At 37.4% G+C, this 26483-nt stretch overlaps 1 protein-coding gene and 1 non-coding gene across 2 annotated transcripts; one reads left to right on the top strand and one right to left on the bottom strand.

The window, feature by feature from the left end:
* Positions 1 to 142: 142 nt before the first annotated feature.
* Positions 143 to 24609, bottom strand: LOC145215967 (uncharacterized). The gene is made up of 24 exons (XM_080084464.1): positions 24423 to 24609; positions 23877 to 23966; positions 22901 to 23005; positions 22350 to 22479; positions 21816 to 21992; positions 20504 to 20652; positions 19637 to 19736; positions 19179 to 19218; positions 18811 to 18875; positions 18148 to 18234; positions 17591 to 17692; positions 16891 to 16954; positions 15922 to 16054; positions 9521 to 9638; positions 8907 to 9027; positions 8408 to 8668; positions 7581 to 8301; positions 6935 to 7147; positions 6081 to 6256; positions 5417 to 5496; positions 4829 to 4959; positions 4151 to 4308; positions 2733 to 2921; positions 143 to 2168 (listed from the first exon to the last, which is right to left on the bottom strand). The coding sequence occupies exons 1-24, from the start codon at positions 24528 to 24530 to the stop codon at positions 1646 to 1648; spliced, it is 4041 nt and encodes a 1346-aa protein (XP_079940590.1). The 5' UTR covers positions 24531 to 24609; the 3' UTR covers positions 143 to 1645.
* On the top strand, positions 5598 to 5669 carry Trnad-guc (transfer RNA aspartic acid (anticodon GUC)). The gene has a single exon. It is a non-coding gene; the product is annotated as a tRNA-Asp (tRNA).
* Positions 24610 to 26483: the final 1874 nt, after the last annotated feature.

Here is a 26483-nt window from a genome sequence, read left to right on the forward strand (position 1 = left end):
AGACCAAGTTTTTTGTACGTTTTCTTATTCCAACGGTTATTTGACAATAGTCTTTTTCTTTTGTTTATCTGCCAAAGTTCCAATGGAAAAATGGACCTACTATAAGGCTGATAAGCATTTCACTACCAAATACACTACCTAGTAATGGTATGTGATACTGTATTAAACTCAAATACAAGATGTTCACAAGATTAATTTTCCCTTTTGGCAAATCTATGAGGTGGTTTGAATCGAAGTTTGTTGACTGTACATGGTGTGACCAGCTCATGGTGCGGCGAAAAAACTGATATCGATGATTTTTAGCTTGAAAAGTGCCATCACCTTACTGTGGAAAAACACTTTGCAACACAAACCAAACAAACTAACATCAAAGTCAGGGTAAAGGTTACTTTTTAATAATCCTTCATTGACAAAGACAGAAAAAAAACTAAGATACCATATAAGGCCCCAATCAACGGGGTTTTATTTCTGATCACCACAGTGCATATACAGCCAACCTGGAATCAAGACCATATTTTGCAACACCGGTTGTCAAACGTTGAGTCTTCCATAAGCCACATGGTTGTGTTACAGTGACCTGAAAATCATTGCTAAGAGAGAAAAGTGCACAGTGTGATAATTAGGAGGCACACAACGGCTGAATTGTGACATAACTTCACCATAATGCAACAGGCAACATGAAAAACGAAATATATGTTTTTAAAAATGTATCGCTTTTTGCAAATACTGTGGGTAAATATAATATAAATATCACTTGAATTAGTTATTCAATGCTGAAGTTGGTAAGCAAAATTATCTTGTCATATAAACTGATTTTTTTTAATTAGGTGATTTGGAAAAAAATACGGAAGATTACTGTTTCCATCAATTAGCATTAATTGTTTTTTAACACATGGTACCAATCAAAACCACAAACTTCCTGTGCTTGAGTCAATTTTTGTTTTTGCCCATTTGTCAAACTGTCAATTCCGGGAGTATTCTTCACACAACATCACATGACTAATAGAGACATTGTGATTGGTCAAAACACCCTGGTAAGTTGGGTCACAAATGATCGAACTGAGGACCGGACGGACAGAGAAATGCGACGATACCTGCAATAAACAGGAGCCCAGGCGAAGATGGAACTCATCAAATAAACAACAAAACAAGGCACTGCGGGATGGAAACAGTGCCAAATAACAAGAGAACTTCGGAAGTACAGAAAAAGTAATGAAAGTGAACACAGTGCTAAAATATAAAGCAGAAAAAGTCGTACCGATGTGCTACATTCTAGGTGTACTATAGTGACAAATGGCACATTACGGTGCACCAATTTGAAAGTGCTAGGATGAAACAACGATATATAATTTTTAGTATTTTAACATAACCCGTCAATTCATTGTAGGTTTGAGTGCTAGTAACGAATAATACGTTTGTAAGGATCGACATTTGACAAAGCCACTGCCTTTATGAAAACAGCTCTGAAACTTTGTTTTTCAAAGGAATGTCTCAAATTTCCGAAATTGATTGAAATATATTGCTGGTATTTGTTTAACATATGGTCTTGCTTACGAAAGCACCATTATTTGTTATGAGGCGTGTGATTGTCATGGCGTCCAAGCAACCGTTGATGATACACAGCACGCTACACAAGAAAACAATCTCAATTACGCAGCAGCTCTTTTAATTTCTGACTCGGATCGACGATCTCGTCTGCTCTCAGCAGTTGCATCTCAACGTGACGCAGATTGTTGACGATCGTCGCCATTTCCTGACTCCCCGTCTGCTGCAAAAGCGGAACCTGAGACCTAGAAAGATCATACGGGGCCGAACCTCCATGCAGGATGGCTAGTTTGCCCGTAAGGCTATCGGCCACTGCACAAAGCCGAGCCGAAAGCGCACACACGTTCGAAAGCATGAGACAGTCCAAGGCTGCCACACCGCACGAATCCCAAGTCTTTCTTTTATCGAGTTTCCTTACTGAAGGAGGAGAATCGACGGTGACAGCGTGGACGTCCAAGCTGTCCGGTTCTGACGGGGTCACTGTGCTAAGCGACGAGATGCCGGTCGATGACGTAAGAGTAGTGACGTCATCGATGCTTTTCGACGAGAGGAGACGCAAGTCGCGAGCGAGGTCGTGGCTGGCACGCGCTATTTCCTCGCTCATTTCGCCATCTGGCGGCGATCTGTGGAACACGAAATAAGGTATAATGGCAATACCAAATTCAATGAAATCCACATTATAACACCGCTGGTCTATGGAATAGGCATAGAATCCTTACAAAAGAATATATCGTCATATATAAGTTGTTCATGTCGGTCGTGTCAATACAATTTGAGATATTTTTGTACGCTTTTCATTCTTTCACCAAGCCTCCCTTTGCCTTTTAACCAATAAAACTTCAATCAAACTTTTTGACTGAGGACTTAATATGACACAAACACGTCTTTACCTGATTAGTAAAACTGATTTTAATTTTAAAGTTACTAAGTTTCAGCTAAATCACTTTTCAGTATTAAACACACTAAAAGTAAATCAAAGTAATTTGGCCAATATTATTATTGGTTATTGAAAAGTAATTTGACCACTGTTTTAAAAGTAATTGAAAGTTTCTGTGCAAGATTATAAGACCTATCTTCATATCGATTGTTAAGTGGTAGTCGTCTCATAGTAACTTAACACCTTGCGATGTGACTTAAAACATTGTGTCATAAAAAAACTGAAGCTGAACCAACCTAAGACCTCTCACCTATTATACGTTGTGTTGGTGACATCAGTGGAAGTTAGTAAATTATTGTTGCTGTCGATTGTGTCTGCTTCCGATTCTGAGGTCGACATGGAATCAGAGTAAGCATTAGTGGAATGATGCTTGTTGCTCCAACGTCGGTTCCTGTGCGTTTGGCGGTCGAAACTTTTCGAACGCGTCAACTTGTTGTTGCTAAAGAAGAAAAGCTAGTAATTTTGGAAGCAGAAATTGAGAACTTGTCTAGGCTTAAAAAATGTTAGCAATGATTAAAGTTGTCTGAGTCTAGACTAAGACCTTGATTTTCAACTTTTATGTAAAGAAACCACCTCACAAACGTATGTGGGCCTTAATTTGTATGCCTTGAAAGTACCTACCGATTAGAGCACATAGCGTTTGTAAAAATTACCACATATTTTCAGCCAGAAAAGTTTCTCAGAAATTATGTAAAAAACGAATTTTTACACTAACACTGCAAAAATTCGTTTCAAATGTGATTGAACGTTGGTACATTACAATTTCTTGCATGTAAATTGGACTGTCTGCAGCTTATCACGACCTGTTTCGTAGATGAACTTAATGAAACGAGCAGTGTCGGTATCACACATGATATATTTTAAAGGAAGAGTCATAACTAGGGCAATTATTTTTTGACCTAAAAAACGAAAAATTTTGACCTACAAATTGAAAATTTTGACAAATTTTGACTTTAAAAAACTTTTTTTTGACAAAATTTTGACCTATGAAAAATTCAAGTAGTTAAATTACGCATTATCGTACAAAAAGTTGAAATATGGCTGTAGGCTACTCTGTAGAGCAAATGTCTAACAGAAGGGCAAAAATCTGAACACAGACCTAGCCTGTTCTGAAAAGGGAAATGAGCTAATTAAAAATCACTGCCAAAAAACTGCAGCTAAGACACAACGAAAATTATTCAATACAGTTGTCTAAACGAAAGATACATGAAATACCTAAAGCAAAACCGAAGCAAGAGCTGCACCTAACCTGCAGCTGCCGTAAAATGACTTGGGACCTACCAAAATTTTGAACGTTTTTAGATGTGTTGCGCATCATGCCATATCAACCTAATTATTTCACTCACTTTATGGTTTATGATTCACAATAATAGCCAATGGGCCAGTTACAACAGTATAAAGTAGGCTACAAGGTGTAAAATGAACAGTTCACTGACAGTGCAACCTCTACAACACCACGACAATGCAGTTTGTAAACAATTTTAACTTTGTAAAAAAATTTGACTTTGTGAACAATTTTGACAATTTTTGACCTATTCCAACAATTTTGACAAAATTTTGACTTTTTTTGACAAGTCAAAAAATATTTGCCCTAGTTATAACTTTTGTTAGTAAAGACAGACCGAACCGGACTTGTCATGAGGGGGATCACACAATTTTGCAGCAAACCTGGAATCGACTTGTTGACTTTTGCGAACAATTTTGGTTCCCAAGCTGGTTCCAGAACGATGCGTACGCATGACGCTTTCATCCGTGTCGGTTGATATGGTAACGGAACCACGTGACTGCCTCCTGCTAGGTCGTGTATTTGAAGCAAAAGACGCACTCTGCAAAAAATGAAGTATTGTACTATCAACCTATTTATACTAATAGTACGAATTCATATCAACTTTTTTTATTATCCCAAAGCTGTGGTTACCAGCCGGAGAGGAATTCCTTTTAAAACTTGTGAAGAGGAATTTACTATAATTTTTTCATGTAGTTTGAAAATAAACTCCTAAGGTCTGAAAACATGAGTATGTACTATAGCATAATATGAAGGAATGTAAATGTTTTAATTATTAAGAAAGGAATTCACCGAAAAAGGTTGGGAACCACTGTTCAAACCGAAGGTTGAGTATTTGGTTAGGGGCTAAAGTTATGAAAAAAAAACATAAACAAGTGACGTCATTGTTGTGATCTGAACCGTAATTCCACTTTAAAACTTGAGTAAAAGTACACACTTTATGCGAAGTTTAAATGCAGTTTACAAATGTTTATATATAGGGTGTTAAAATATACTAATATGAATTTTGATCAGACTAAAAGAAGTTAACTGCTAACACCAAGGGAATAAACTAGACTGACCTTTCGACGGTTTGATTTTCCACTGCTATTTAATTCGACATCGGAATTTTCAGTTTCGCTATTTCTTGACGACATTCTTCTCGCTGGTGGGCGCGAGAGTTCATTCAGCCGATCCAAGCTGCTCCGAGAAGCTAAAATATTTTCAAACAAAATCAAAAAACGTTTTTCCTTTGAACCAAACACGAAAAACGAATCAAACAGCGTATTTCAATATTTAGTTAAAGTAACAGTTTGCTTTTATTGAATAAAACATTTCTAACAAATAAATGGGGACGTAAACGCAGATAAGACAGAAAAGCAGTGTTTTTTCAGTTGAACGTACATAAGGAGAATGGGATTTAGATTTGTATATTTATATGGTGCATAACCAGTGGTGGGATTCGGCCAGTTCGCACCGTTTCTAGAACCGTCTCACGAAATTTTATCAGATCAGCGAAGCGGTTAGCATTACTGGTTACTGTCAACGGATTTTGTAACAGAACCGTCTGAAAAATATGACTTTCATGATAGTACCGACTGACAGAAAAATTTAATCCCACCACTGTGCATAACTAACAATTCAAATTTGCTACGCCGTTCATTTCTTACGTTTTTTCTTATCCTTTGGTACTTGAAAGGTAGAAGCCGATGTCGTTGTTAAACTGCTCGAAGATTCGGAACGTTTAAATCTAAAAATAATGTTAACTTGTTACACAATGAAATGAATCAAACGGATCTTGCCTCCGGGCAACCACCAAGATAACCCAGATTTCGGCGCCCATCGAACGTGTCCTCGTTAGTATAGTGGTAAGTATCCCCGCCTGTCACGCGGGAGACCGGGGTTCGATTCCCCGACGGGGAGCTCACTTTTTTCGCTGTGTGTTTTGCCACCATACACTAAATATTTCAGTTTTTTTCGGCAACTTTTGACATTCGGTAGAAAATTGAACATTTTGTAGCCACATTTAAGCCTTAGTTCATACATGTTACCAATTTAACGCTTCTAAATTCCCTACAAAAATGTTTTGGGGATAAGTTGAACGCAAAAGATTGTGTTTAAAAGGCAAAAAAAGACCACATGAAATTTGTAACAAAGTTTCTTGTAGTATAAAAGTTTGAAAGCCCAAAATTTTATAAAAAACTTTATGATATTTTCAGGTAGACTTTATGAGAGACCGTAACGCTAATAATTTTTTCAAAGAGTTCTAGTGCTAACAAAAGGTTGGGAAGCACTGCTCTAAACAAACACGTTGATTATGATATGTAGACGTACCTGTTCTTTTCTGCGTCTTTTGCTTTATTCTGACGTAACAGAGTGGTCCTGGTTAGTCTCAAAGCAGACGTTTCGCAGTCGGAAGTCGAAACTGGTCGAGATTTTTTCTCCATTGATCTTCGCGTCGCAGAGTTGCGGTAATTTTCACTGTCGCTCACCAAACTTGTGCTTGTCGTCTGTTTACAACCAAAAAGAATTATAAGCGGGTCCGAACCCGAAAGTATAAGCCCGAAGCCCGGCCCAAACCCTAATTGTTTTTGGAAAGCCCGTTTAGGCCCAAAAGTTTGATTGACAGGCCTATACTAAAGAATATTTACGCAATAGACAATAATAGACAACGGCCTGCACAAGACATTTTATCTCTCTTGGGCATTGGGTTAAGTCCAGCAACTGGCTACTTCGCTAGGTAATTTAGATTTACAAAAATTACGGACACAGAACGTAACTAATCCCGCCTGTTAAAAAAAAAAAACGAAACCCAAACCCGGTCTGACTTTCAACTATTCAACAAAAATCCTATTAAACTTTCCTACATTTTAACCCAAACTACACTTTTAGCAGAAATAACAACAAAACTGATAATTTTTTCCAGTGTTATTGTCACCACTCTTTTTTTAGCCCTATTCATAAGCTTAAATATGAGCAAGGAAATTTTTATAGCTAGTGAAATCAGTGTGCTGAAAAACTTGTAAAGGAAAATTTTATCATCGAAAGCTGCGATATAAAAAAAACGGTGACAAACTTTAACTAACTTAGAACGTTAGGATTCGGCGTGTTTGTACACGTTAACAAACATATTTTATTTTTTCAACCAACATATCACACAAAAACAAAATTCAAAATGAAACACCGACCTCAGATGGTGTGGTTGTTCGCCCGTATGTTACTTTCTTCGTTGACGCCGAACGGGACATCGTGGGTGATCTTTGGCCGCTTTTGGGCGCCGGCGTCTGTTTTGAGACTTTTTGTCCCCGAATCCGTTCGCTCATGGCCCGACGGGGACTTACCCGGTTCCACCTGTCCCCAATTTCACCGTCCGTCACTCCAACCACACTTGAGTCATCAAACTGTAACAAAAATGGGTTTATAAGTTAAACGATAGGTTTGAAAATACGGAGTGAGCATTACTTGAACGCACTGTTCCTTGACATTAGCCCACATGCCAAAACCCTGAAACACCAAATTCTTCAGTTTACTTTATTCGGAATAATGATCCAAATTACTTTAAGAATCTTATTTAATTAGATTTAATTAGTTATTAGAATCCTTTGTCGCTTTTAGTAATTTTGGACATTTGACAAGTGCAGACAGATCCGTCGGTCACTACCTTCTTACACACGCTGATTCCTGTATTCTGTTACAACATTTTCACTTGTTCTGAAAATGTATCATTTAAAAGATTACCAGCGAATCAACCCCCCATTGTCATGTTCGGTTTTGTGCGGTTACAATAAACTGGTATGCCAAATACTGAGCAGAAGCAATTGGAAAAAAAGTTACCCGTTCTCTGCCAAATTTGGCTGGTTCACTGTCGATCCCAACACTGCCACTCGATGTCGTTGAAGAGTCGCTGAATTCCGAGGTAATTTTCGGGATCAGATTTTGAGCGATTCCTGGTTCGTCTTTGGTGAAACTATTTGAACGCAACAAACGTGGCACGGAAGCTTCCTCGCTGACATCAGGAATCTTTGACGTCGGCACTACGCCACTCGGTTTCTCCTTGGTAAAACTGTTCGAGCGTAACAACGGTCGCGGTTGACTGCGCTCCACGGATGAGTCCCGTGATGAAGATGAGGTCGATGAAGATTTCGACTGTTTCGTCTGAACGTCGGAAGATTTCGCCGATAGAGGTCGCCGCGTGCGCACAGGTCGGCTGTTCCCGGACGTGTCCTTTACTCCCGTACGGTCGGACAAGGCGACAAGAGGAGGTTCGACACTGCGAGAATGATCAGAAAACCTTTCATCTAAAGATGCAGAAACACGACGATTTTCGGATTTCGACTTTTTGCGGTCGCTGGGAAGAGATGACGTCACTTGCGATCCGTTACGCTCTATCGGTTGTCGTTCATGCGTTAAGGAGTGGGTTGATGATACACGTTCTACTTCGACACCCTTCGATCTTCGGTGATGACGGTGTTTGTGGTGTGACGTAGCAGAATCAGATTGATCGGCGATGACGTCATCGTTTTTGAAAATTGTTTCCGGATGCTGAGAGTGCGATCTGAAAAGAATAACATTCTCATAAAAACCGGCAACAAACCAAGAATTTGTCAGAGCCAGTTTTAATGTCTTCATTCGTTTTCTAGGATATAATTTATATTTCTGACCTGTCTGTGGGATTGCTTTCGGAACCACGAGAGGCGGGAATTTTTTTGGCTGACGTCGGGGTCTCCGCAATGTCGTCACGCGATGAAGTTGAATTCGGAGCAATTTGTTTTTCCGACGTGACGCGTTTGATTTCCACTGTGGTCGTCACCTTTCTGCGCGATGACGTCACATACGTTTTATCCTCTGTTGCGTCCTCCGGTGGTCGGGGGTGCTCACTGGCGGAGTGATAGCCTTCCCTGTCACTTGAGGGAGAACGAGATCTAAACGAATGAATTCTTTAGTTCGCAAAGTCGCACTTTAACTACCATACCCAAAGTAAAAACTAAACATTTTAATACGCCGGTTTACAAAACAATATGAAAAAATGTTTTAGTTACACAAATCGATAACACTTTTCTGTATTTTTAGTTGCAAAGTTACGTTACTATGTTTCGGCTAGTAATTCTTTAAGAAGAAAATGTTTTTTTATTCCATCAACAAATGCAAGATTTTTTTTACCTTTCAACGATTTCCTTTTGCATCTGCGCAACTTTCTGCGCAGCCTTTACGGCACTGGCCGGAATCGCCGGAAGTGACCTTCGAACTCGCTGACCTTCTGAACCGGACCGACTCATCTTGTCTACAAGGTTCGAAAATAACAACGAATACATAAGTTAGCTAACGTGCTACACAAGACTTAAAAGTGCAACACAGCGCTGGAGTTTAAAGGTTGGACTGGGAACAGAGTTGTAAACGGGCCCAACCTCTAAAAAACAAGCCGAAAACCTCAAAGTAAGCCTGCAAGTTAGATTTTGCAATGTGAAAACTTTGACACATTTGCGGCCCAGTGGAAAGTCAATCCCCAAACATATTATAAACTGAAGCCCGAATCCGGACTGAACCCGATCAGAAACGTCTGGTCTAACTTCAACTGTGCGTGAGACTGTTTTACTTTAAATATATGTGAACACTAATTGCGGGATTTGACAAAAACAAATTTATTGTTTTCACGTTTGTGTCTAAAATTTAGTGATGAATTGAAAAGCATCGTTTATTATTTGCCAACCACCAGCATATTTTTGGGAACGATTTGGACCGAGAATAAACACACAGCAACTAAAAAAAACACTTACCGTCTTCGTCAGTGTTGTTGTTTTCATCGACGTTTTGCGGAGATATACGATGTTGATGGAGCCATTCGTTCACGTAACTTGACCTTAACTCGCTTGCGTCAGCTGTTGCTCCACCAATCTTTACATACAAAAAAATACCTCCTAACACAACTGACCTAAAGAACAAAAACTCGTTTTTACACACGAGCTATCAAAATTAATTCTTGTCAAAGAATGGAACGGTTTGCTTCCGATGTGTGAAAATCGTTACAGGAAGCCAACTGCCTTTAAATTATTCAATAACTGTCATTGATTCCTGTAATGCAATTTCTAGATGAAAGGTCTAACTGTGAATACAGGTAGGGAGGCTAATGCCAAAAAATGGATTATGAGATAAATTGTCCTAATCTTGCAAGATGATTTATTCGTGTTACAATAGTTGCATAAACATATACTGTTCTCTTTCAGGTGATTACTTAAAAATGTCAATTGTTCTGCACTGTAGACTCGTTTATATACACTTAACTCTTGGCGCGGATTGTCAACAACCTCTTGTCAAGTCAACCAATACAACAATTTTAAAGTGTTTTTTGTACGTATCTTATACTTCAAATACTGTTGAAATAAGGCTTCGATTTTCGGTTTAATGTAAGTTTAAAATTCGTGTACACGATTGCCAAGGCTTATAATAAACATATTAATAAACCTACGTTGTGCATACACCAACGTTATCAAATCTTTAACCCAGATAACCCAGCTCGCCTATCGAATAAGTTTGTTATTTTAAGTAATAAAAAATCTAACAGCAAAAGTAACAACAGAAAAACAACTGTGAGCAAAGCGAAGACGCACCCTTCTGAGAACAAAAAAGTTAAGGCATGCTTTTGAGAAAAACAAACGGCCCACTTAAAGAAACCATCAAAACACTTATAAAACAATGTGCTGTGTTACTTAAAAGGCCGTCAAGCTCTCACTGACGCGAGCTTTGCAAACACAGGCGGTGGCCTTCTAGAACTAATCCTCTATTGAGCTATTGTTGCATCACAATCGCTATGCCAATCGACAGTCTCGAAATCACAGCCACTATAACAATTGAAAAAGCTGTTTGAGGTATAAGAAACGTGCCTAGTGAGAAAGTTAATATGATGTGTAGGGAACAGACTGGGATACACCAGTACCTGAAATACACATTATGTGTTTTTCGATTATTAAAAACTTTCAGAATATTTTCAATCACTTGTGAGAATTCCTATGTTACTATACAATTTTGAAACGGCGCACTACACTATATTTGACTATTACTGACTTAAATTATAACAAACCAACACTTAACTTGAGAAAACCAAGCAATGAAAACTAACTGTATCATCCAAAGGTAAATCCTGTTGGCTTTTTATCAAACTCTAATTTTTTATTATTTTAAATTCACTTTACTTTGGTCGAGGCAAGTACTTGACAATCCTACAGTCGCAAATATAAACGATTTAGTAGAAAAACCGATGCAAATGTGAACTTCTTGACATTTTAAACCATAAACTACAAGCTGATCAAACAGATCATTATTCTGTTGCTGTGTTAGCATTGCAATGTGTGACAAACCACACCTAGCACTTGAACAGTTGCTGTGATGATAGTTGACTACATGGTTGCATAGGTAGAGGTACTTTTGCAACAAGTGCTATCACTAAGTATGACACCTGGATGGCAACAAGCACCTTCAACAATGGTAACCGATCAACAAAAACATTACAAGCTCTTTTGCCTAAGGATAGGAGGTTGATTTTCTTAACACTTCTTAACACGCCGGAAAATGGGACATAACAGTGCTTAAGCCTTGAACGATTTAAGATTGCAACAGTCCGACTGGTTTAGGCCTTGTAAAATTATTTTGCCTTGTTTTTATAACATTTTTAACCAGGTTGTTTTTGCGACTGAATGAAATCCATGGGCTACTGTTTTCGTTAAAAGTCCTCAGAATTAAACTAACAAGGGTAAACATAGGTTACACTGTTACTAGTTTTACTGCTGTAAGTTTCATATGACGGAATAAATTCGGTTTTGTGTGATCGACAATGACAAATTGTCCAAACATATGTGCACTTTTTGCCCATATACAACCGGGGTAGGTTTACACACGAAGGGGCGTATAAGATATCTTGCGGTTTCGCGGTGACACGACACAATCAAAATCGGACTAGGTACCGCGACCTTGGCGACCCCTTAAGTATTATTGTCAGTCAACTTTGATCCCGTCAATCAAAACCAGAAGTTTTTGTACGAGTACCCTTGGCCTCTTTCACCCATCGTTATGACAGACTAATAATAGAAGCGTTTGTGGTGGCAATTGTCACACTAAACCGTCGTTTTATCACGTACCAACTCTTTACGTAAACCTTTCAAAGGGCCACTCTACTATCTGGCTTGTTATTGATTCGCATTCATGTCTGTATATGATGTTTCTCGCTGTCAAATGATTAATTGCTCGTATTTTACGAGGTCATTTCGCTATGAGTATTCAATTAGGTCGGCATAAAATACGGGTAAACTCTGAAGAATTTTGAAACAAATTTTATGTAACAATCCAACGGCAATTTGCTGTGCAGAAAGCCTCTACTGAAATGTTACAAACTTTTGTGTTTTATACCTATTTTAGTTTGACCCAAACTTGCAAAACACTCCTAAACAACTCGACAAACGGTGTATAGTTCCTCAGCTTAAATTTTGAAGCACATAAGGAAAGAAAACCCAAAAAGGCGTGTAATAAGTCTAATGCGAAATTCGAACACCTTTCAACACTACACTGCCAACTGCTACTATAGCTAATAAATACAAACAGCAAATCGATTTACTATACCGCAATAAAATGTTCTATCATTATCTGTCATAAAACACTTAAAAACATGCACTCGCATAGCCTCAGTCGCACTACGTCATGCACAAGACCACCACAGCTTTTAAAAGGCCCCAAATTTCTATGGCAAAGACCAACATTGGCCAGCGGTTTGTGTACTCAGGCGGGTCGAGAAAAAAGACGGTTCAACAACGTCGGAAGCACAACAAGGGCAGCCCTGCTTGGGCGGGGGTCTGAGTGTACTGAGCAATTAATTAGGTTTGGAAATCCGGGTTTATTGTGTATTGACTGGACCTGGGATACAATGCTCAAAGAGTTTGCCGCTATTGGAAAAACTTTTATGAGGACGATTATAAATCACACAAACGCGTGCCGTGGTGGGGTGAAATCATTTTTTTCGACAGGTAATATATGAGAGTTTATGATGAATTGCTGTCTTTGGGATAGTGCAGTTCTTCTACACGTGATAAACACCCACGAAAATAGATAAAGCTGACTTATTGCATGTTTTTCATTTTGTTCCACATTGCGACAATAAAAAAAAAATGTCGAAGTTCCCATAAAGAAGTTCCCAAATTTGTTTGTCGTTGGTACTCTTGGTTAGGTTTGTCATATTACAGTTTCAAATACCAGGGCTGCGCTAAATAACAAACAAACTATCTGTTTTGTGACAACCGCCAAAGTTCTGAAACCAAACGCCCGAACTTGTACCCCGCACAAAAGCAATCTCGTTTGCCAAGTTGGAAATCTATGTACACCTAAAGCAAAATCTAAGCCGTCAACTATTTTCCACAGGAGATAAACAAAAAAGTTAAACAGTATGCATGAACATAAATAGAATAAACGTCGTGTCAAATAGTCCCATGTACTTGGGCACAAATGCACCAGTATATCGTTGTTTTGGGATTGTTATAGTATAAGGGGCTAAACCAGTGTGCCATAGTTTGCTTACCCCTAGTTTGACATAAGCATCCTTAGCTTTTATCATTCGAACCTCTTTAAAAGTGACACATGATGAGTAAAACGCACAAACTGTCTGGATTTTATCACTTTGGCGTATGGCAAGTGACACGACCAAGGCACAATGCCAACTGCCACAACATGGCAAGTAAACTGAAAGTTTGCATATTTTATACTGCCTTATCATGGTTATGATTGCCCAATGACAAACAATGTTGTAACTAGGGATGGGGTTACCTGGGTACTAGGTACTCGTACAGCACACTGCTCTGCACACTATCGTAAATTATTAAACGAGTTGCAGAGAAGGTGTACCACAAGAAACGCTGACTAATGTTACTTATGTTTACTTGGGGATTTGTGTTAAGTGTTCTTTTTATTACCTAAGCTCCGCTAGGTCTCGTAAACGTATGCTAGACAATATCATTAGCTGCTGAGCATACCATAGCTCCTTTTTGCAAAACAAAATAACAAATTCCCTATTACAACAATACTGTTCACCAAAGTTTATTCTAGCGAAAGTTTGTAGCTTTTTGGTCGATTTGACCCTAACTAACTTCAATTAACTGTCATAGACTCTTTCCATACACCTTTCTCAGTTCAAGGGAACAGCAAATACATTCTGAGTAGCATATTTCATATTCGCTGCATTTGAACCAATACAGGACGTCCCTCCGCCTCTGAAACGTCTGTCAGTTGATACAACGGTCAGCGGAAACCTGAGCTACACTGAATTGTGTCAACTGGTAAGGTGAGATGTTTACAGACAATGCGGCCTGCAAACACGAACAGAAAGGGGAGGGAACAATTGTATCGTTTCCGAAATCATCGACAGACAGGTCTACGCGCTCTAGCGACATCTGGTGATTCTTGGTACAAATAGATAGGTCACAGGTTACAGCCAATACCGATTTATATTGTAGTTAAATTTACAGGAGCTATGATGTATAGTACGCCCACTATCCGAGCCTTCCACTATATATATTTTTCACTACTTAGACCAGTAGTTCTTAACTGGTGGTCCAGCAACCACTAATGGTTATTGATTACTTTTTGTTTGGTCTACAGGACGTTAATTGCATTTGGTGATAAACTGTAAATAGTTGCCTGCAATTTATTAAATATTCTGTACGAAAAAAGCTTATCCAAGTTTTTGGCTATTTTTTAAGCAGTCAGTTGTTTGATATCACTTTCCCGAAATTCTGTACAGAAGGAAGACGTTTAAGCCAAAAGAGAATTCTTTCTTTATCTTTACTTAACGATGGACTGGTCCATGATATTCATTTAACCGAACTGCTGAGGGTCATGGCCTGAAACGGGTTGAGAACTACTGACTTACACAAAAGTTACATTTTGACCACCAATGTTCCAGCATGCCACATATCTGACTTAATTACTCTGACGTAACAAAGCGACTGCAATGGTTGGTGGTAAAATCTCCAACGTAACAAAGCCTCTTATGTCAAACTATGTCGCCGAAACTACCACGATGAAAACTCTTCGCACAACCTCTTTTCCGCAACATCGATCACAAACAAAGAGAGTATGAGAATGAGAAAACAAATTTGAATCATTTTCACACGCCCGTTGTAGAACAATGTCACTAAAACGCAAGAAACGAAGGCGTTTTTGCACGAGTTGCACAGACATGCAACAAGAGGATTTTTTTTAAAGACCGAAATCTTCCAAACATTATCGTTTCTTTTGCTCTACTCCATTTACAATTCCGCTCTGTTTTCGTTTGTTTGTTTATGATGAAATATATTCGAAAAACAAATTTTGGTTAATATTTTAGTTACGGACAAAAGGTGAAAATTTAACTGCACTTGATATGAATGACAAATCTAACTCTTATGCTGAGACAGGATTTCGGGTGATACAAATAAAAGTCGGAACTTAAAAGGCCAACCTGCTACCTTTCGAACTAAAACTGAAAATTTATCTCGATATTTAGACTGATGTACAAAAGACAAAATACTATACGAATTTTTTGTCTGTATAAAGGCGCAGTTTCATATGAAATCTTAGGTCACATAATGTTACAGTTTGAGAGCCTGTGGGTAAACTACTTGGTAAATCGGACAAAAAAAACTAGTTTAGCACAACGGCAGTTAGCTGTATATATATCACACTAAAAATATTTAAGGCCAAAACCGAATATTTGACAGTGTGTAGATTTGAATAAGTTATGCAACGAATCGGCTAAATTGGGTTCAGCCCGAAACCGAATAAATTGAGCCTAATTAACTGGGTGAGGACACACGTTGTCGTACGTTATGCTTTTTTATATTAAATAATTTTTTTGCCAGGCGATCAGTGGTGTTACTACAACAGAATAAATGTATCATTGTCATCTTAGTGGGTTTTAGGATTGAATCAGCCATCGTTGTCATTCTGTGAATGAATTTCTGATATATGGTAGTGAGTAGGCAAAACGATAATGCTCATGCAGTTCGAAAGATTATGTGTTAGTGAGAAATAAAAGACACGTTTTACGCTTTAAAATTGTGTTCGTAAAAGATTCGGTTTCAGACGAGTTACAACAAATTATTCGACGCTGGAGATACATGCTTTGGAATGGTACATAGATTTTGGTAAAACAAACACTTACTTGCACGAGATCATCTGGAATTTCTTCTTTTTTCTTGGCCGCCTTCTTTTCCTCTTGTTCGTTTTGTATCGTGTAAGTCCCACTTTCGCTAGGTTTGGAAGATCTGCTCCCGGAACTGCTACTGCTGCTAGAGCTGAATGTATCATTAGTTGTTATTTAGTTTAGGTAAATTTACCAGAAAACAAAACCAGCTGCAATATTTCTCATTTGCAAAAGAGCAGCGACAATTTAGCCTAACTAATTTTTTTTCGTGTGGCAATTGAATATTACAAATCGAATATTAAAATTGGGGTGTTAAATTTGCGAATATTACACTAAAAGGCGTCTGGACGTTTTAAGGTGGTGCTAAAATCTATTAATCGTCGAGACAGATGAACATAAATGTTTCATCATTATACCAACAGGGCGGTACAATTTTTTTGTTTCTGTTATATTTAGCTTAAAGCTTGGAAACTGCTAAACTAAGCCACATTTTCATTGGGCAATCAGCACCTCAAAAGCAAATAAATTGACAAAAAACATTTTGAAAACATGAACTGAATTCGTTAAAGAACAAATAAATTTACGGTGGTGACATATTCATTCATTCATTCTTATTTTCAGTTGCGTATACAGTTAATTGCATGCAAGTGAAATGTAATGGACAAGCAACTGGGGATGGCGAAGGGACCATATCGGTCATCGAGTCAGCCACCCGTGTGTAGCAATAAGGATAAATGGCAAGAAAGAAAAAAATAGTCACGCAATTGGAGTCATTAGATTAGATAATTAAAACTAGTCGGTGAACGTAAGTTGCGAATACGCAATTGATGTAAGCTATTGGTTCTGTAAATGTGAGTATACGTAACACGTGGTTGCTAGGAAACTGACGGAAGAAATACAAGCGAATGCGAAATGTTCACTGGACGAAAATAATGCGGATAAAAAGTAAAAGTATTCGCAAAGTAATTTAAAAACGTTCTTACTAACCTACTACTACTGCTACTGCTTGAGCTTGATTTAGTCTTCTTGCTTCCCGCAGAACTTTCTGGAACTGAAGAACAACATGTAAAACGTTTCGCCAAAAATGCACAAAAGCTCGTTTATTGTCTTCTAAAATAAAGTATCGTGGAACAAAAAGCACAATCCTGCCTTTTTCGCGCGTTGGTCGTAAATCAGGGCTACGATTTACGGATCAAACGAAGTTGATTTACCAGTCGAATATTAATATTACTCAGATGACGGATATCAAGCAAACATATGTAATGACAAAGTAAACAATATCAATACAAACACGATACATGCAGTAACATCTAACAGCAAACATTGCCCATGAAAAGATGAAGGTATTATACGATACAAATGAAAAATATTGGACAAAAGTTATATTTCAAGATAACTAAAGGGCTCAAATAGACGGAAAAGGCGACATGCGCTGCATTTAGGGCGTTTCGGCAAATAATTAAACCGGTATGGGTGATATGAAGCTATATTAGTCACACCCGTTAAGATACATTATAGTTTCACAAAGTTATAATTGATGCTACAAAACGCAAAGATTTTTTTAGAACGTTTTGTAAACTACATGTAAAACCGAGCATAAGAAGAAAATAAATGTTGTGGGAAAAAAAACAATAACAATGAACTGCAATGCATATTGCATCAAAAAAACTATCAAGACGTTTTTTACCTTTCTCTGAGGTGTTGGTGGCATTTGACTTTCCGCTTGTGGTGGAACGTTTTGTTATGTCGCTGTTTCTGGCACTGTGTGGCGCTGTCGGGGTACGATCAACTGGAAACAGGTTTTCAGTTGAAAAGCAAGACACGAACGTTAAATGGCTGGAACTCATAATAAGTACGATTTATCACAGACGTACAATATCTGTGTTTTAATTTCACTTTTGCAGTCATGCTTTGGATCAAGCGTATGAAAAAACAAAAAAAGTACAAACGAGCCTTGAACGTAGAGTCAAACAAAGCACGTCTAGCATAAAAAATCTGCGCTATAATCAAAAGCTAATTTTTCGATACAAATCCAAGCATACAAATCCTAGCATAAAATAGCATACAAAAAGATCTTGATTTTTTTCGGCATATCATTTACCGTGTGACAACAAAACTTATGTGTTCATGCACATCTACAAATTGAAGCGTGGTTAGTTTACCAAATACAGCTTTGTTGGAAAACGACATATACCAACTATGGACACTCTATGGTAGCATATATTCATAAAACAGGTATCACACCTTTGCCATTTTCAACACTTGTGCGTAGATTGCTGGTTTTTGTTATGTTGCTTTGGTCGCCATGTAAAGAAGTACGAGAGCGGCGTCCTGTTAAAAAAACCGTCACAGTGGAAACAACAATCTACATAGAAAAGTTCACATACCAAACATGTACGAAACCAAGCTTACGCATTCAAAGATAGTTTGGAGCCATAGTGTTATTGAAGGTACTGGAATTAAAGTATAAGTGATTTTCAACCCTGGGTGCCTTCACGAGATTACATTACTTTTTGATTTGAAATTTGACTTTATTTATTTGGTGACTGGCGGCTGCAGTTACCTTCCACTACAACTGCATGGCTTAACAATGTCCGTGACTTACAAACTCCTGCCTATGCTTGGCAAAACCTGTAACCCAGTTGTTGATTGCCAACTGATTTAGTGCGTATTTTTTTCTCAACGGTTTTCATTTTTTATTATGCATTGCTGATCGAAATTATTGTTATCATTCACTCTAGAATGTTTATGTGACATTTCTGGTTGGTGAGGTGTCGCAAATGTTTTGAAGTATAAAATGGGTACCACAGCTCAAAACAGGTTGAAAACCAGTGAACCAAACGATAATAATTTTGTTTGCCAGGGATAAAATCATTATAGAATCGGTTTAAAGGTTCGTCCACTGACCATTTTCTTTGTCTCCTGACTTCCCTTTCATGCTACTTCGCGTCACAGGTCGTGAACGTTCACTCCTGAAAACACAAAAACAACATTGACAAGTTTAATAGACCCTTAGCACACTATTTCCTGTTAAATATTTTCCACAAGAAAATCACAGTAATGGTTTGTAAAATTTTACCGTTTTGACAATAGCTGTTGTCAACAGTGAGTTTTACTAGTCATTAGTTTTCGTTTTGCAACGACAAGTGCCTAATATGTGTTTTCGATTTAGCTTTATTTCTAAAGTTTTTTCGAGTCATTCCTGGTGAGGAGAGGCTTACCGGCGAAAATACTTTAAAAGCTAAATTTTCCGCTTTTTAAACGAAAAGTCTTACCCAGCAGTGCTTGAAATTTTCCTTTGACTTCTGACGCTGGCTGTAAAAATATATTTTTAGTTATATATGACATGGAAATCAAAGTAGGTTTCATAGAGTTCAGAACTATACGGCACAAACCAAACGTCTGCAAGCGTTGGCAGATTCAGTATAGAACAAATTTCCAGCGAAGTTGAATAAAACGTATTCATTTTATGACAAAAGTTTTTTGTCGAAACGTCTGTTCAATAAAATGACCGTGTCTTCTGTACCTAAGTTCGTTGGCAGATGATTGCACAAAAATTATATTAATCATATAAAGTGTTTTTGCCATTTCAAACAAAACGTTTTCGGGATTTTTGCCAAGATTTCTCATTTTGGAAGTGATTTGAACCCACGTAATTCCAACTCACTGCACGGGTCGTCAATAAATTTGCAACAACAAATTACGTCGGCGGAACAAGACAAAAGTTTCAAACCTGTTTCGACTTTCGACTCCTTCTTGGGCAAAGTGTCCAAGCCTCGTGTTGGTCGGTTCACAGCGAACCACTGATCTACAGAATTTGCCGGTTCTGGCTCCTGAAAGTTTTGGGAAAATTTACTTACATAGATACTTACATCAGACAAGTCTTGCAAATACCGGTAGGTGGCGCAAAGAGCACTGGTGAATATATAAAGCGAAAATTCTGCAAAACGCTAAGGGTCAGTGCCATTTCTGTTGCGGTGAGGTTTTATACTAAAAATTAAAAAAAAAACTTCTAAGAAAGGATAGGGTCTAATATCAATGCAACTTGCGGAGAGGTTTTATAAAAAATCTTCCAACAAAATCAGTTAATCTTCAGACACACACTGTTTCAAAAGAGAGACACTGTGTTGGTTTATTTGTCTGCAAATATCATTTTTCTGGAAAACATTTATGGCAGGTAACATATTTTTACAGAATTTATAAATAAGGATGAGGTTTTGCCTCAAGTTGCATTGATAAGTTATAAAAAAGTTCTAACCTTTCTTAGGAATTAAAAGGTTTTGTGGTGTCAAACGTTACTTATGCCGAAAAACATGGCTCACTGCACTTTGTAAACATGTTTCAATATTCTGGGAAGAAAATACAAGCCAATATTGGTGTATAAAATAACGCAGTGTTTTACTGCTGTGATCGTCAAATGATATAAAACATGCGATTTACATCACGTCCGTTCGTTTATTTTATGTTTTATACACAAACAGTGCCTTGTATTTTTTGTTGAGTATATTTAGAACCGTACATCTTATCAAATGGCCCAGGTAACACTATTTTTCATGCAATAAACAAACGAATTTCAAGCACATAGAGAAGATCAACAAACCCTTTCGCCGGAGGTTTGTTTTTTCTTGTTTCGGCGCATTGAAGCGTAATGCTGAAGGTTCTTGGCTCCGTTGGCGACCACGTGATTCCCTGTTAAGTCAACCGTGAAGCTGGAAGGAGATCTGGGACTTTCGGGTCGTGGAGAAGAAACTAGAAAAGCAAACACAAATGTGAGTTCTTTGACATCAGCCTTATACCCAGGGTTGAATTTTTAACCCAGGGTTTGAATTGATTTTTTTTTTTTTAATTAACTTTTCTTCTGAAAAAAAAACAAAAGTTTTTGAACAACACTTTGCCATATTTTTTGCCATTTGTTCAAGCAATTACTTGTTCAGAGAAAATACTTTGTGCATCTCACAACAGCTCAGGTCTAGGTTTACTTTTACCTGTACAGGGCTTTGACTTGTAATTGTTGAAAATAAGACAATATAAGGACATTTCTTAGAAATAAGGACAATAAAATTTTCTAAGACATGGCCCTTCCAAATACAGACAAATGTTAGATATATATAAGGATGGTATGGCAACTCTCTTTACATCACATTTTTTCAGTAATTTAAGGACAGCAACTTATAGAACTAAAAGTGGTGGTTTAGTTGAAACCATTTGGGGTAAATCTGTCATTTGGCAAGAAACTGGAGGTTGAAACATTGACACAACAATAAGTCCCACAATAATTTGCTGGGGCTACTACACACGAATCACACAGTTTACAAAAACAAGCTGTTTACTATTTTCTCCTTTCATGTGATATTGTAATTTAATTAGGATCATATGAAACCGTGAGAAGTTACACAGCACGGGTCACAATTTATTCAGTGCACATAATCAAGAAACAACCACAGTGTTAACAATGTATCTACAATATCGGACCGAACAAAATAAAAATTAAATGAGTTTGGTAAATCCTGGTCTTGACTTAATTTGACCAGGAATTAACAGATATAGTTCCATACAATTCAATTTTTTTATAAATCTTTGATAACTTTGATAACTGACCAAATCTTTCATAACTACATGTGTAATTATGTGTTTTTCTAGAAATGCAAGTTAGTACTGTGTGACTGTAATTTTTGAACTACGTATCAGGGTTGTAGAGTTAAACTTAGGTTTGATGCGCTTGCACTTTATAAGGTGAAGTTGGAGTTTGTTAAATATTGTTGAGAGTCACGATATGTTTGACTTTTATGACTTTAGGTCAATTAAAAAAAAACAGGAAAAAAATTGTCAAGTGAAAGTTTAAGTCAATATATTTTGATTGAACACACAACCTACATAAGTACAAGGACCATACTTGTTATGGAGTACTGTACCTAAACTGGACACTTCCTTAGTTGGTATTTTATCCAGTTCTTCATCTTTCTGTGTTCCTGATGCCTTTTTATGCAAACCTTTGGCAATTTTATTTTGGTGCTGGGCAGATTTTTCACTTGCTATGCTTTTCACATCACTATTTGATTTGGCCCTTCTGGCTGTGGACACTTTGGATTCTGTTAAAAGATAGAATTTCACCATTAAAATCCAAACAACGATGGCCTTTTTTGCAGCGTAGTGCGCACATTTCAACATTCAAAACTGACATTAAAACAGCAAACTAAACTTTTTACCCATTAAAAAGGTGGTTATGCAAAGCCAAACACTTAATACACCCAATGGTAACCGTCCGAATCCTTATTTAAAGGCTTTAACTGCAGAAATAGCAAGGAAAGAACCTTTTTACAATACCCTCTCAAAAAACATAGAGTTTGAGCAGCTTTGGTCCACACTGCATGACATGTGCAAGACGCCATGCAAATCAAACTAGAAATCACCAAACTAACAGTATTTAACAATAAAAAACAAAATACCACTTGAAGATGAAGACGATGATGATGATGAAGAGGAAGATGAGGACGAACTTTTAGATGAATCAAATATTGCTTTATCTTTAGAGAGAAGACTTTTATCATCATCATGGCTTCTCTTTATTCTAAGAATCTACATGAAAAGATGACACTCAGTTTACTTTATAGCAACTAATCTGTCTTCCCAAAACCACAATTGGCAGGACATAACTAACTTCCAAAACACAAGGTCAGAGCCTGAAAACCTAATGTAGAGGCACAAGGTTCAGCATTTTAAAACAAGTTTTTGTTTAAAGCTGCCTATTTGTTAGAGTAAAACTAGCATGAAATTTGTTTAAGGGCATATACAATGAAAAGAAATGAAAAATCCAATGCTCTTTTACTGTGCTACCAAGCTATGACTTCCATAACAATTACTCAAAAAAGGATTTGAAAAAGCAATAGCACTAATATTAAATCAAGCAGTTTTGCATACTTTCTGTGAAATACCTGAACATTAAAAATGTATAGTATTAAGCAATTTTACTTTAAAGGCACAGAAAAAGATGCTTTACCCTGGCAATACTGAATGTCTGTGTGTCATATCCAAATCGAATGGAATCTCCATCTTTTAACGTTATGTACACTTGTGGTGGAAGTCGTGTCTCGTTGACAAACGTCTGTAAAAACACAAGGTACATTTGTACACATAATTCTGGGTTGAGTTATTTGAGATTACTGGTGATCTGTGTTCACAAGCGTCACAGACAACAACCACAACAAAGAAATCTGAAAGAGTACTTTGTGTTTGTTATGTCACAATAGCCTGTGGTCTTAATGTGCAACTAAAGTGAAACAAAATCCAAGCGACGGCATCCCTCAATAACTTCACAAGGCTTTTAAGCTTAAACTGTCAACAAACTTTTCTTAAGAGTGCGTCACAATGAAGTAGGGACAATGGTCTACAGAAACACAAATGGCATTTAATGGGGTTGGACCTAAATCTTTCATCAACAAGTTATTTTGGTGGGTTTTAAGTTTGTTCCAATTGCTAAAATTTTATATTTTTTTGCTTTACATTTAAAACAGCAGTTAGTTCATTACTGCTCTACTATTTCGAGTCCTAAAATAGTAAAACTTGTTCAAATATTATACACAAATTTCCCAAAAGCTTTTTCTTGTGGTTTTAAAATTTAGCTAATTTTTTGTGGTTAGGGACACAGTTTGGCAACAATTTACTTAAGTTACTGCTGCACATTACCAAATTAAGTTAATTCATTAGTCATTACAGTGAATTACACAATATTTTGGTTAAGGACAATGACTTCCTGGGCCACAATCCTCAGTGAATTTCCATTGGTTGTCAAATATCATAAGCGTCAGTCATAAAAAGTAATTCCATGTAAGCCCTTTACTCGAACATTTACATAGCGCCTCTAATACCCATGGGGGCAGCTGGAGAACAGATGTTGGTACAAACTGTGTTCAGCCCACTGTCAAGTGATTAGCACAGAAATAATCTCGTAATCTGCTCTGGAAACTATTACTTACTCCATTGGAACTTCCCAGGTCCTTGATTCTGAATGCATGCTGTAGTATGTCATAGTTCAGCACAGCATGTTGTTCATCAACACTTCTTGACTGTACAAAACATGATAAACAATTATGCAAAAACATACCAGACATATTGCCTTGTTCACTGTTGCAACTGCAGGTCATTATCAGAATATATAACATGGTCGGCTGGTCACTTTACAACCTATTTTTGACATGTAAGTTCCTGTTAATAACTAATTGGACTAGGTCAAGTATGTTTATGCCATGTGATTGACTACATTATAGATGGATTTCAAAGGTTTTCAAAACTTTTAATCATAGTCCAAATATATACTTATTTTTAAATTGATGTGTGACTTGCCATGTGCTACACAAAATTTATTACTGCAAGGTCATAGGAAATTATTTATTACAAAAAACAACACAGTCTGTTAAAATAACATAGCCTGTTAAAATGTTTCATGGCTTACAGTCTGGTAATTAACATATTAAACATTTAGCAAGCAAGATAGGATCACATAAAAAACTTATTTTAATCACCTTTAGTTTAACTTCACAGTCTTTTCTACCCACGAAAAGCATTTCACGTGGCAGACGATGTCGACTTCCATCGCAGCTTGTTAAATACCAAGCCAATTCACTTGTCATTGTTCAAAAAAATACAAACAACTATAAAATATGCATATCTCTTTCAAGGAATACTGCTTTCTGCAAAAGAACACAATAAAATACTTTTCAAATAAAATTCTTACAATTGTTTGAACTTGATTATCAAAAGTAAAAGAAATTTTTTAGGTATTGCTTGCAGAAATTGTGAAAAAGTGTACAAAAAGGGCAGGCCTCCCACTGCATTAATACAAAAAGATGTGACAGAATAGAAGCCATGCACAATCACAGTTTTAACAGTGGTCCAATAAAAAAGACTGTGTTGAGCTTAATTATTATAATATAGAGGCAACCTTCAAAAATATGCAAAAGCATTATAATGAAACACAGACCTATCTCAGATAAGTCATGACATTTTGGTTGTGACAGCCAAAGGGCCAGCAGGTTTATTAGAAGAGATGTGAAAAGTGTTTAACAAGTCTTAGGTTTATTTGATACTTCAGGACTTGGAGGTGATTTAATCCAGAACGCTTTCTGATAACTGGTATGAAGATTCTATGTAGTCTAACACTAACCTTAAAATACAAACTAGTCTGGGCTGAATATAATTGTGCAGATCAGGATAAAATCACATAAATATGCTGATAGTTAGTGCTAGTTAGGTTAGGATGAGGTTTTGTAATAACACAACATTACAACCTATTCCCTGGATAAACAGGACCACAGAGTACTTTATCCCAAATTTCCGCATGCAATTAAGAAAGTTACCAGCATTTTTTTCGAAACCAACGTGCTGATGCAGACTGGAATTTAACAATGTCCTGATGTTCAGCAGAAATTCCTGAGCAAAAAAGAAGCCCAAAACTGCCAAGTTTTTCGAAAACTGCTAAACAGCATGTGTATAATAATAGTTTTATGGATATTGTGGATTGGACTAGGCGAATACAAACCGTGCTACACCCTACACCAGTGGTTCCCAAACTTTTTCATTATTTTGTCAAAACGTTCCTTTGCCATTATTTCGAGGGCTCGCGGTCCTTAAGCTGGAATGTGTATTTCAGAAAAACGAAAGTTGATTGCAGGAGTTTTGCTAGTTATGCAAAATTGCGCATAATAATGATCTAAACTCTAAAGACAGCTTGTGACATTACAGACAAGACAAAAAGCGGTCATGTCTAAAACTGCGGGGCCACTAGGATCACTTGGCCCAGCACTTCATACAATTGAAAAACTGCGGGCCCACTATATCCATGGATTGGCCGTCTCTCGCAGGAAAAAACGGGCCAAGTGCTGGGGCAAGCGGGCCCGCAGTTTTAGACATGACCTGACAAAAAGCAGTACGATTGTGCGCGAACAATTGCATTTTTGATAGTTGTCATTCAATAAAGGCCATTGTGTAGCAATGGAGACAGTCGATTTCTCAATTCTCTTGATTTAAACTTATTCAGTGGCACAAACTGACGCTAAAAATCTATACTAAGATACCAGTAAGTCTAAGCTAAATAAGATTATAGAACTACTTCAACTGCTTCGCGGTCCCCCAAAAATTGCCTCACGGACCCCTAATGGACCGCGGACCCCAGTTTGGGAACCGCTGCCCTACACCATTTAATTTTTTGACATTTGAAGATTTGCTCACTTATAAGTGTTAATTTATACTTGGTGAAGCTCAAAGGCAAAAAGGACAAACAAATGTCAAAACAACCTTGCTCTGAGAATGTTAACTGTTTTATATTAAAAGGAAACAACTAACATGGGAAGCACTGCCTCAACTTGTCAATGTCAACAACTCAACTCTTGATAAACCGTAATAACTTATCCTCACAATGATTGACTTCAATGCTTGCTACAAGTTTATCAAGTCGCAGTGAAGTTATTCGTTGGTAACTAAGTAACGCTTGAATGATGCCGCACGTGTCCATAGAAATAACAAGTAAAAACTGTGTTTCGCGCCAATAAAATTCCTCTTTTTTTTGAGAAGCGCCTTTCGTCTTT

The sequence above is a fragment of the Phallusia mammillata genome, chromosome 1, assembly GCF_965637545.1.
Source record: "Phallusia mammillata chromosome 1, kaPhaMamm4.hap1.1, whole genome shotgun sequence".
NCBI classification, from domain to species: domain Eukaryota; kingdom Metazoa; phylum Chordata; class Ascidiacea; order Phlebobranchia; family Ascidiidae; genus Phallusia; species Phallusia mammillata.

What these genes read in the sequence shown, in the direction of transcription:
- LOC145215967 (XM_080084464.1), bottom strand. Translation starts at nt 24,530, where the DNA reads ATGACAAGTGAATTGGCTTGGTATTTAACAAGCTGCGATGGAAGTCGA. An exon ending in ACCTGGGAAGTTCCAATGGA is followed by an intron (nt 23,006 to 23,876) that starts GTAAGTAATAGT and finishes GTGTTTTTACAG; the next exon opens with ACGTTTGTCAACGAGACACG. An exon ending in AGTCAACAAGTCGATTCCAG is followed by an intron (nt 2,922 to 4,150) that starts GTTTGCTGCAAA and finishes TTTCTTCTTTAG; the next exon opens with CAACAACAAGTTGACGCGTT.